We start from the raw sequence: 12,310 nt of genomic DNA on the forward strand, positions 1-12,310 counted from the left end.
AACATTGTGCGTGTGCATATATAAGTGATGCGTTGTTTGTTACTTCTCAAGTATCCATTTTACCAATGTCATATTGTGCTTCTCACCCAAGCTTCCTGTGATCTTCATTCTGTCCCTTTGATCTCCAGAATAATTTCCCAGCCAGCAGTAAACCACGTCTAGCAGATCTCAAATCCACAGTGGATTTGCTGACCAGCATTACATTCTTCAGACTGAAGGTAAGATAACGTACCTCTAAATCAGATCAAGCAACAGCATGCTGTAGAGCCCTTCTTGTTGTTTTATACAGGGATGTAGGTCTTATTTGTAATACATATATTGAGTGACAGATCCTATAGAGATGAGTAATTCAGTTGTGTTTCATATATTCTTGAGTAAACGCTCCGTCATTTCTGTCTGCCTGAGTTCATACAGTAGAAGAGGATAATAGAATGTTTGAGACGAAGATTGATTTCTTTGTGCTGTAAGAGAGAGGCTTTTGTGCGGGCTTTCATAACGGAGATTAGTCACTATTGATTTGTTAGCGGGTGTTACATTGTTTTTATATAGATGTATTCGTGTCTTCTCTGGCGCCCCCTGTGTCCAGGTTCTGGAACTGCAGTCTCCCCCGCGTGCCGCCCATGTGGTCAGGGACTGTGTGAAAGCGTGCCTCAACTCCACATATGAGTACATCTTTAACAACTGCCAAGAGCTGTACAACAGACAGTTCCAGCCGGCCGCGGAGCCTGTGAGTAAATACATTCGCGTCATGCACAGGTGTATGTTTGCATACACACAGATGGGATGCATACGCTTGTGTTTGACAGTAAGTTTGGATATCTCTGTTTAGATGATGTCATTATCAGAGGTTGAATTTCTTATAGGTAATACCAGCATTTCAACATGGGACATCAGCCTGAAATGAGTAATATTTTATAGAATTTATCTGTTACCATAGAGACCACATTTGTTCATAAAGGTCAGGCCCATGAATCATCAGTACAATTTCTTTCATAGACTTTTAAATCTATCTATCTATCTATCTATCTATCTATCTATCTATCTATCTATCTATATATAAAAACCCATTTGTTATGTAAACATATACTGTATACAGCAAGCTAACATTAGCGAAAAAGACAAGAAAAACCTAAATGTTAACTTCTAAGGGCATTTTACACGACTACAACTACTTGTAAAACACACCTCGACCATCTACAAATTATCTCAAACTTGGCAAATAGCATTTGAAACTCTCTAATATCAAATATACTCAATTACCTGAATTCCAAGCAGCAAAAATATCCACAGATGGAAGGTTGAGGTACAAACTTTCTTGTGAGAGAAATAATGGCTTGTGAAGTGTCTGTCTATCTGTCTGTCTGTCTGTCTGTCTGTTGTTCTGTCATTTTATCTATGTGTTTTTCTGTCACTTTTATGCCATTCTGTTGTTTTATGTCGTTCTCTATCATTTTGTCGTTCTATGTTGTTTTTTATCTGTCATTCTACCTATTTCTTTCTATATCTGTGCTTTTCTGTATCTATCTATTTGCTGTTAATTCGTTATTTTAACTGTTGTTTTGTCTGACTGTCATTCTGTCTAATGTTCTGTCATTTTGTCTGACGCTTTGTTGTTCCTTCTCTTGTTTTGTCTGTTATTTTATCTGTTGTTCTATCTACCTGTTTATCGATCTTTATCTGTCCATCTATCTATTGTTCTTTCGTTCTATCATTCTAATGTCTTTTGTTCTGTCGTATCATGCGATTGTTTATACAACAGAAACCACAAGAAAAGAAAGAGGGAGAAGAGGGTGAAGAAGAGGAAGACAAGAAGGATGAGAAGGAGGAGGAGAATGCTGCTGTAGAGGAACCAGGACCAAGCATACAGAATTTGGACTTCTGGCCCAAACTCATCACCTTAATAGTTTCCATCATAGAGGAGGACAGGAACTCCTACAGCTCGATCATAAATCAGTCAGTCACTGCACAGATACACACACAATATCGCACGCAGACACACTGAGCTGTTATATTTGACCTGGTGTGTCCTGTGCAGGTTTCCTCAGGAGCTGAATGTGGGGAATGTCAGTGCTGAGGTCATGTGGACACTCTTTGCTCAGGACATGAAGTATGCACTGGAAGGTATGAAGAAATATACATTTATATGTATGGGAAGCATGTGTGCCCTCAAAGGGGTCATGAACTGAGAAACCAAAATTCCCTTGATCTTTTGACATATAAGAGTTCATTGTACTATAAAAACATCCTTTAAATTTTAGAACTCAAAACGTTCCCTTTAGTCTAAAAACAGCTTATATTGAAGGCAGTCTGCCAAAATGACAGACTGTGGAATGTATGACTATATGATGTAATAGTGTGGCTAAACACCGCCTCCACAGAAGATCTGCATCACTGCCTGTGTTTAGCCCCGCCCACCGATTCACGCATATAGTGTAAATAACGAGAGGAAAACACAGGTCTACGCAGAAATTAAATGATAAAGAATGCTCCGACGACAACAGGACGCTGGAAAATCAGTCTTTGCATCGCCAACATTAGGAAAAAGTGGATGAACTTTATATTTAATGAAGTTCCAGACCACGTCAGTAAGAACTTGGTCCTTTGTTCATTCATTTTATCGTGGATTCCTTTACAAACAAAGCACAATTTGACTGGGATTTTTAGAAAGATTGAAACAAAAGATGATGCTGTTCCGACTATATTGGATCAACACACAAGTGTGAGTAAGTGTTTTTATTAAGTGATCACTATTGCTTTGTCTGTTATATATGTTTGATATGTTCTGAGTATTTATGCGTTTTTAACCTAAATCACAGTAGCGTCCATCTGTAAAGGATGTAGGCTGTCAAACATACACAACTGTTCAATCGCATCTGTGGGCATTTACTTCCGAGTCTACAATCCAATGGAGCGTTCTGATGAGGGCGGTTAAAAACAGGACAGAAAATAGCCTATTACTTCTAAATGGTGTAAAAATCTTGATAACATTGTAAGTGGTAGTACAAAATAATAAAAAAGGCAGTTCATGACCCCTTTGAAGTATGTCTGTGTTCACTTCAAATTTATTTGAGATTACTCCTAACATCATTCCATCTTTCCTTTTTATCTGTCTTTGTCTTCAGTTCTTAATCATATCGTCTACAAACATTGGAAGAATGGTAAAGGTCATAATGCTATATAAGGCCTTTTGGAGTCATGAGAATGTGAACTTGGGCATACGTTTCTTGTTATAGATGCAAGATAAATACACCACTCTGTTGCACGCTAAGTAATGTGTTAACCTCAAAGGGGGCATAATAAAGCAATAAGCCCCAAGAAGCCGTGGTTTACAGTGAATTTATAACCGCTAAGGGGCGTTGTTAGGCACGATGTGAAGCGGAGTGCCTAAAACCCCCTTAGCTGTTATAAATTCACTGTAAACCACGGCTTCACGGGGCTTATTGCTTTTATAAAACTGTCATTCCATATATGTAGTAAGGTTTCACAAAATAAAACAGAGCAAATAAAGTGTAATGATATAAATAAAAACAGTATTCTTCCACCAAACAATGTAGTTCCTCAGAAACAGTTGTGGTTGCAATAAAGTGGTTGCCAAGCAACACACAAAGTAAACAAAGGTGTATGTTTGTAGAGTAATTTACAACAGCTTCGAACGTGGCTCAACCAATCAGAATCAAGAACCGGAACTATCTGTTTTATAATGTACCTTTGAGAAGTAATGTGAATTTGCAATTGAAATGAGTTGTGATTTCAACATATTAGGCACTGCCTCATCCTTAACAGATTCTATAGCTTTGATACCAAGTGGAATGTTAGTAGAGTTAAGTTGATCAAGTACAACATCTGCCTTACATCCTCCTTACTACCTCGCCACAATTATGTGGGCCAAATTACTGAGTGTTGAATAATAAATATGGCCGGTGTTGTGTTAATGTGCTCATTCTTGTGACCAGTGTTGGGGAAAGTTACTTTTAAAAGTAATGCATTACAATATTGCGTTACTCCATAAAAAAGTAACTAATTACGTTACTTAGTTACTTTTTATGGAAAATAATGCATTATGTTACTTTTGTGTTACTTCGTGTCACCTGGGCTGGGCTTGCTTATTTGTTATTTTAATAACAAAAACACGTAAGCTATATTTTTGGCAGCGGCTTAACACAGCAAAAGAGAAAGAAACTTACATTCACAAAATTCAAATCACAAATAATACTACTAATGATAAAGAACGGGTTGAATGTTAACCACTTTCGTTTCCATATAACTATAAACTATGATAAAAGTTGATCAGTCCGTACAGTAGAATGCAGAAGAAGACATTTCAACACACTTCAGCAATAAACAGAGACACACAAATGTTTGTCTAGAGTAATTTTTGCTTATTAGTATGGTTGAACTGGATCATCGAAGGTCAGAAGCAAAGACATTGGTTAATAGAATGGGATTAAATACATAAAGGATATTTGTGTTGTTTAACATTTAATTATTGCAGGTTTGCGTCATATTCTGAGTTGCATTATTTTTATTCATTTTGAGGAATAATGAATCTGTGTGTTGTTGTTTTTTTGTGAGTGAGATGAATTAATGCATATTCATATTTATTTTAGAACTACAGTAACATCTTCTGATTTCTCTCAACATGGGGACAGGAGAGCTGTCAATCAATAAATTGAAAAAAAAAAAAGTAACTTGCGTTACATATTTGAAAAAATAACTCAGATATTCTCTTGTAAATTAAAAAGTAATGCGTTACTTTACTAGTTACTTGAAAAAAGTAATCTGATTACGTAACTCACGTTACTTGTAATGCGTTACCCCCAACACTGCTTGTGGCTATGCACATGATCGACTTGTTTTTGCAGTTAAGTTTTAATAATTTTCAGTGTGGGCAGGGGAGGGAGCTTTGCGTTGTTAAGGTTTCATTTCAAAAGAGCAAAGCAAATCCTGTTTTCGACGATAAAACCCCTTTAAAGGTTCAAATCACTCTTTTTGGTCTCGAGTCCTCACTCTCTCATTGCTACAGCAGAGTTAGAGAATAGAATCCCCTGGTTTCCTTTTAGATCTTCCAAGTAGGAGTAAACTAGAGTTAGACTCCTCATTGGAAAAAATGATCTTTTCCTTTTGATGCCAGCATCCTTTTCTCACACCTGTACTTTTTTTTCTGTTCTTCATCTCTTCATTCTCTCCTGCCTTGTTTTCTTGATTTTAGCACCTGCCACATTCCATATTCGCAGACTTGATTTTTATGCTGGTAAGACATACTGTATGGTTAAGTCTCTGTGAGAGTTTATATGTGCACATGTAACACTACTGTTCAGAAACGTTTGCGGGGTGGTAAGATTTTTTGATGCATTTGAAGAAAGTCTCCCCAAGGCTGCATTTAATTTATCACAATTAAATGTAAAATAAAAATGTATTCCTGTTATGTTAAAGCTGAATTTTTAGCAGCCATTTCTTTTTATTTTTTATTATTGTATTTTTTTTGTTTACTTTTTATGGTCGATTTTTTTTTATTAGCAAATTAATTATTATTATTATTAGTGTTGAAAACAGTTGTGCAGCTTAATATTTTATTAGCAACTTTATTATTATTATTATTAGTGTTGATAACAGTTGTAGTTGTGCAGCTTAATATTTTATTAGCAACTTTATTATTATTATTATTATTATTAGCGTTGAAAACAGTTGTGCAGCTTAATATTTTATTAGCAAATTTATTATTATTATTATTATTGTTAGTGTTGAAAACAGTTGTGTAGCTTAATATTTTATTAGCAACTTTATTATTATTATTATTATTATTAGTGTTGAAAACAGTTGTGCAGCTTAATATTTTATTAGCAACTTTATTATTATTATTATTAGTGTTGAAAACAGTTGTGCAGCTTAATATTTTTGTGGAAACCATTATACATTTTTACATTGGGAATGTAATTCTGAATATAAAATTCAAAAGAACAGGCATTTATTTGAAATGGATTCTTTTTTTGTAACAATGTGTAATCCTTTACGGTCACTTTTGATCAATTCAATGCATCCTTGCTAAATAAAAGTATTAATTTATATATATTTTTAAAAATCATACAGCCTTCAAACTTCTGAATCGTAGTGTGTGTGTGTGTAAAATGCATTTTTAATCATTAGCCTCTGTGAGTGAGTACAGCTAGGGACTTTCATATAGAAAAAGCAGTTCATTCTTGGTTTATAGCTTGTTGAATAATGCATTTGTTGAAGCCAAAGGAGAGTAAATGTTTACTGGGTTAAATTCGTGACAAGGTAAGATGAAATTAAATCCGTCGACTCACACTTGTTGTTTCCCCAGAGCATGAGAAGCTGAGGTTGTGTAAAAGTGCAGACTACATGAATCTGCATTTCAAAGTCAAATGGCTCTACAACGAATACGTCCATGACCTGCCCGCCTTCTCCGACACCGTCCCAGAGTACCCATCGTGAGTCACGCTCTTCCAGAGCATCTTTAGCTACACTTTTCTCTCTTTTCTTCAAATAACCTGCAGTTTGTTCTTCTTTTGAGTAGTTTAATGTTCTCACTCACACACTGTCATCACCTACAGTCTCAAATCGACTGGGATCCCTAGTTGATGCTTTCCTCTGTTGTTTAAATGCTCTTGACCACTTGCTGCTTCGCTGCCCCTCTGCTTTATTCCTCCTCCTGTTTCTCTACATTTCTTTTTCATTTCCCATCTGTAGGTGGTTTCTGCCATTTGTTCTCCAGTGGCTGGCTGAGAATGAGGAAGTGTCGATGGAGTTTATGCATGGAGCCCTTGAGAGGGATAAAAGAGAGGGGGTATGGTTCAGAAACTGCTGTATAACCTTTCTGTGTGGTTCGCTGTCTTATATATGGCTTCTTCGCTCTTGGTCTACCAGGCTTTAAAACAAGCCTTGTCAAACAAAATTGCTGCTTGCTGTCTATACTATCTGTTAGAGGGATGATTTTTCTTCAAATTGCTAAATGTTTTCTTTTAGTTATGTAAAGGGCCAATTTAAATGGTTTTAAGAAATGCTTTCTACAATACGTTCATCATTTATTTATTTATATATTGTTCAAAATTTGTATTGCAATATCATATGATGCGATTTGTATCTGTAAAGTTGCAAAGACTAAAGTCTCAAATCCAAAGAGATATTCTTTATAAAAGTTAAGTCAGCCACGCCTACCTAAAACGGCTCGTTCTAACACGCCCCCACATATCTACATCACTATGTGGAAATAAATGATATTTAAAATAGCATCATATGACCCCTTTAAAAAAATATATAAAAATGTTTTTTGAAAGAAGTGTCTTATGCTCTCCAAGGATCCATTTATTTGATCAAATATATGGTGAAAATACTTATATTGTGAAATATTATCACAATTTAAAATAACTGTTTTCTATTGTGATATATTTCAAAATGAGATTTTTTTTCCTGTGATGGCAAAGCTGAATATGCTGATTTGGTGCTCAAGATTTTTTTTTCTGCTTAATATTTTTGTGGAAACCATGATGCATTTTTTAAGTTCAAAAGAACCACATTTACTTAAAACAGAAATCTTTTGTAACATTGTAAATGTTTTTTTGTTGCTTTTGATCAATTGAATGCATCTTTGCTGAATAAAAGTATTAGTTTCCTTTAAAAAAAAACAGCTCTTTTGGGCCTTGTCTCAGACTTTCAATCCTAAAATATGTAAATACATCAGAAATATATGAGCATTTCATGTTTTAAACTATGATAATATAAACAAAGACTGAATTTTAATGTGTATTGTGTTAAAATATCTATTTTTATTAGTTTCCACCACACAAACCATTTTGCCCCAATTTTTCCCCCTGAAAATTAAAGCAAGAGCATGCCTAAGATGAAATGTGATTTGTGAAGAAAGCATAAAAAAAATCAAGTTTAATATTTTTAGCATAATTTCTAATCAACATTTTGTAATTTTGTCAAATTATGCAAAAAGGTGTAAAAATATGATTTATTTCTGTGTATTTAGGATTCATAAAATGTTGTTGTTCATTGCACAATTCTCATGACATTTGGATGACATTAAAGGGGTCATATGATGCTGCTAAAAAGACCATTATTTTGTGTATTTGGTGTAATGAAATGTTTATGCGGTTTAAAGTTTAAAAAACACATTATTTTCCACATACTGTACATTATTGTTTCTCCTCTATGCCCCGCCTTTTTGAAACGTGTCGATTTTTACAAAGCTCATCCTTCTGAAAAGCGAGGTGTGCTCTGATTGGCCAGCTATCCAGTTTGGCCAGCTATCCAGTGTGTTGTGATTGGCCGAATATCTCAAGTGCGTGTCGGAAATGTTATGCCCCTACCATAGTGTTGATGCCGTGTCCGGCCGGAGCGACGAGACAAAAACATTAAAACCCATTACAAACGAGGCATTTGTTGCATCCAGTGGGGACGTAATTACTGTATGACCCCTTTAAGTAGAAATATTCAATAAAAACAAACAAACAAAAAGTTCCCGTAGCTAAAGAAACCGCCGACTAAAAATCTCCCCTGTCATTTCCACAGTTCCAGCAGACATCTGAGCATGCTCTGTTCTCCTGTTCGGTCGTGGACATCTTCACTCAGCTCAACCAAAGCTTTGAAATCATTAAGAAACTAGACTGTCCTGATCCTGGAGTGGTTGCCCAGTATAATCGACGATTTGCCAAGGTGAAGATCAACAGGCCTAAACCATACTATATACTACATTCAAAAGACTTTTCCAGAGAAACTGGAAAATAGACAAGCAGAGACTGACAGAAAGATAATAGACGGAAAGTCGAGGCAAGAGAAATATAAGCTGCTGGCACACAGAGTGTTTGTCTTTAGACCATCACCATCGGTTTCTCAGCCTGTGAGTCATATCTAACTTAGACGTCTGACGCAGAGACATCTTTGTTGAAGCCTACACAGGTTTTGTAGGAGCTGAGATGCATTTACATTTCATTAGATTTTAGTAAAGACAGTGACTAAATACTAAATGCAGTTATCTGACATGATCGTAATCATGGTGTTTTCTGAAATCATTTTTATCGGTAGTCAGCATATTGAGGTCTATTTCAGGGAACAAAACAGCAACTTAATGCATCTTCAAAAAAGTCCATTTGTTTTCAGACTACCAGTTCAGTACATGGTGTAGTTCATTTACTCTACATACCATTTGTGACCCTGGAGCACAAAAGCAGTCTTAAGTCGCTGGGGTATACTTGTAGCAATAGCCAAAAATACAGTGGGTACGGAAAGTATTCAGACCCCCTTAAATTTTTCACTCTTTGTTATATTGCAGCCATTTGCTAAAATCATTTAAGTTAATTTTTTTTCCTCATTAATGTACACACAGCACCCCATATTGACAGAAAAACACAGAATCGTTGACATTTTTGCAGATTTATTAAAAAAGAAAAACTGAAATACCACATGGTCCTAAGTATTCAGACCCTTTGCTCAGTATTTAGTAGAAGCACCCTTTTGATCTAATACAGCCATGAGTCTTTTTGGGAAAGATGCAACAAGTTTTTCACACCTGGATTTGGGGATCCTCTGCCATTCCTCCTTGCAGATCCTCTCCAGTTCTGTCAGGTTGGATGGTAAACGTTGGTGGACAGCCATTTTTAGGTCTCTCCAGAGATGCTCAATTGAACTTAATTTGGACAACTTTAAAGGCGATTTTTCAATATTTAGATTTTTTTGCACCCTCAGATTTCAAATTTTCAAGTAGTTGTATCTCAGCCAAATATTGTCCTATCCATACATCAATGGAAAGCTTATTTATTCAGCTTGTATAAGCTGATGTATATGTATAAATCTCAATTTCAAAAAATTGACCTTTATGACTGGTTTTGTGGTCCAGGGTCACATTTAGGTGTAATAGTGTTCTTTCTTTTCCTTTTCCCCCTTTCTCAATCAGACCATCACCAAAGTGCTCCTGCAGTATTGTGCTATTCTAACCAAGAGTTTCCCCTCTTGCTGTGAGAAAGAAAAGACGGTGAGTGTTAACAAGCACACAAACATTATATTTGTACCCAATTTTTGAACTTACATGTCTGTTAACATGCATTAAGAGTCCAAGTAGGTCTAAGTTCTGTCTCTCTACATGTGTATATTTATTTTTCCTTGTGCTGTTCGCTCTTTCCTGCCTCTGCTGCAGCACTGTGTGTTGATGAACAACGTTCAACAGATGCGTGTGATGTTGGAGAAGATGTTTGAGTCAATGGGAGCCAAACAGGTAAGTGAAATATGAAGTTATTACCGGCCTTTTAAGCTTTTTTTTTAAGCTGTCTACAGATATAGCACTTTACAAAAACGTTCTGTGGTGGTACCGTATTGGCCCGAATATAAGACGATGTTTTTTTCTTGGAAATACATCTGGAAAAAGGGGGGTCATCTTATAATCAGGCCAATACGGTACTATTGTAAACTGACATATAACAGGGAAGAAGCCATTCAAATGTCCAGGAAACTATGGTTACCAGTGGTACTTTTTTGTTTGTGCAACAAAAATGTGGTGCCTTATAAGGTACACTATCGTTCAAAATTATGGGTTTGTGAAGATTTTTCTTACAATTTTGAAAGACGTCTCTAATGCTGACTAAAACTGCATTTATTTGATAAAAAATACAGTGAAAACGGTAATATTACAAAATAAATTATTAAAATGTACAATAACTCTATCTGTTTTAATATATTTTAAAATACAATAAATTTTTGTGAGAGCAAAGCAGCCTTTACTCCATTTTTTTATGTCGTCTTATCAAAGAACAGCATTTCTTTACTGTCCCTTTTTATCAATTTAATGCTTCCTTTCTAAATAAAACTAAAACCAATCTTACAGACCTTTAACATTTGAATGGTAGTGTACCTCATTTAGCCAAAATCTAAAATAGCATCACGTTACCTCAGGATGCACCGAATTACTCTGAATTTGTGTATAATTTTTATGCTGCTTAGAGTATCGAGTTGTTTGCTCGTGTAACTGGAGAAACTGAAGTGTATGGTTTTGGTTTGATGACGCTGGGCCTGCTGGCATTTTGTGCATGATATACTTGTGGTGAGCAATGAACTGAATGTTTATTATCTGTCATGAGTTTGTCCAAATGTTCCACATCTTTTTGGAAATACTGGTGAATCATCTGCTGCAAGACATGAAAATGCCATTTCTATTTTTTTGACGTCAGTGTGTTTTTTGTTGCATTTTTCTGTAGATATGTGTGTGTGGTGAATGTTTATAGTAGCTGAGCTAACCATATGCATTTTTTTGTGTATAGTGTACTGTTGAGGAAGAGCGGGTAGGTGAAGCGATGTATTTTTGAGATAGATTATCCCTATAAACCCTCTGTGTGGTTTGTGTGCCTTAGTAGGTGTTGTGTTTAGACTCTTTCACTAGGTTGCAGTGCCCTTTTTGCACCACCTTATGCCACCCAAATGATTCAGCCCTCCGCAGTGTTGTTCTCTTAGTATAAAATCCCTAAATTACTTTAACGTTGTTCTCTATTTTCACTCCCAGCTGGAGAATGAGGAGGAGCCTGAGGACGATGAGGAGGAGGTGTGTTGAGAGTGTTTATGGATAGGGTCCAAAATGAACTGCTAATTACCTGCCAATCATAAGTGACTTGAGAAAATGTAAATTTAGAAAATTATGGTCCATCTTTTTTATTATGGTGCTTGGCCGCATTTAATATTTTGGTCTTCTAAACTATCATTTAAACATCTTCCAGTTAGACAAAAATGTGTGTTTGTGTGTGCAAATGCGAATGTAGTCTTGTTTGAGTGTATGTGTTTAAAGCTAAGGGTCAAAAACCACACAAAATTCTGTTTTTTTTTTGGTCTCCCTCTGCTCAGGCCATCACTGATGATGAAGGCAATGAGGTCTGTACACTCAACACTGCGGTAAAGAGGGGTGTGTGATGCTATGAATGTGTGTGTGTGTGCGCGCATGTGGGAGTTTTGCAAGATTTTGTGTAAATCAACAAGGCAGTGAAAGTCTTCTGCTACTACCTAGCACCTTCTTTCTTTTTTGTTCTTTGTTTTCACTATTACTCATCTTGTTCTTTATTTTTCATTACCAGTCGGATGAATCAGATGCTAAGGTGAGAAGCAGGCATACTTCTCACCTGATGTGCTTCTTTATGAAGCTGTTTATCAAACATTATAAATGGCTGTTCACACTGACAGAGATATGCAGTGACAAAGCGACCGGATGCGATGCAGCAATTAACATACAGTTTACGCCTACTAGCACACTGACAGTACAGCGACTTCTTAGCACTGAGATTTTCAACAGAGCAGATAGTTGCACTACAGC

General features: G+C 36.0%; 1 protein-coding gene across 1 annotated transcript in view; it reads left to right on the top strand.

Moving 5' to 3' along the window:
- Positions 1-12,310, top strand: part of LOC107684986 (protein unc-13 homolog B-like) — a 62,360-nt gene that overhangs the window by 20,046 nt on the left and 30,004 nt on the right. Inside the window, exons 15-29 of the mRNA XM_016481391.1 lie at positions 129-218; positions 587-727; positions 1,760-1,953; positions 2,036-2,121; positions 3,123-3,158; positions 5,210-5,251; positions 6,323-6,449; positions 6,709-6,805; positions 8,536-8,679; positions 9,917-9,994; positions 10,157-10,234; positions 11,274-11,294; positions 11,513-11,551; positions 11,848-11,874; positions 12,075-12,095. Of these exons, the coding sequence (XP_016336877.1) occupies positions 129-218; positions 587-727; positions 1,760-1,953; positions 2,036-2,121; positions 3,123-3,158; positions 5,210-5,251; positions 6,323-6,449; positions 6,709-6,805; positions 8,536-8,679; positions 9,917-9,994; positions 10,157-10,234; positions 11,274-11,294; positions 11,513-11,551; positions 11,848-11,874; positions 12,075-12,095 (1,221 nt within the window). The remainder of the gene's footprint in view (positions 1-128; positions 219-586; positions 728-1,759; positions 1,954-2,035; positions 2,122-3,122; positions 3,159-5,209; positions 5,252-6,322; positions 6,450-6,708; positions 6,806-8,535; positions 8,680-9,916; positions 9,995-10,156; positions 10,235-11,273; positions 11,295-11,512; positions 11,552-11,847; positions 11,875-12,074; positions 12,096-12,310) is intronic.

Source organism: Sinocyclocheilus anshuiensis, unplaced genomic scaffold (assembly GCF_001515605.1).
Source record: "Sinocyclocheilus anshuiensis isolate Anshui unplaced genomic scaffold, SAMN03320099.WGS_v1.1 scaffold605, whole genome shotgun sequence".
NCBI lineage: Eukaryota > Metazoa > Chordata > Actinopteri > Cypriniformes > Cyprinidae > Sinocyclocheilus > Sinocyclocheilus anshuiensis.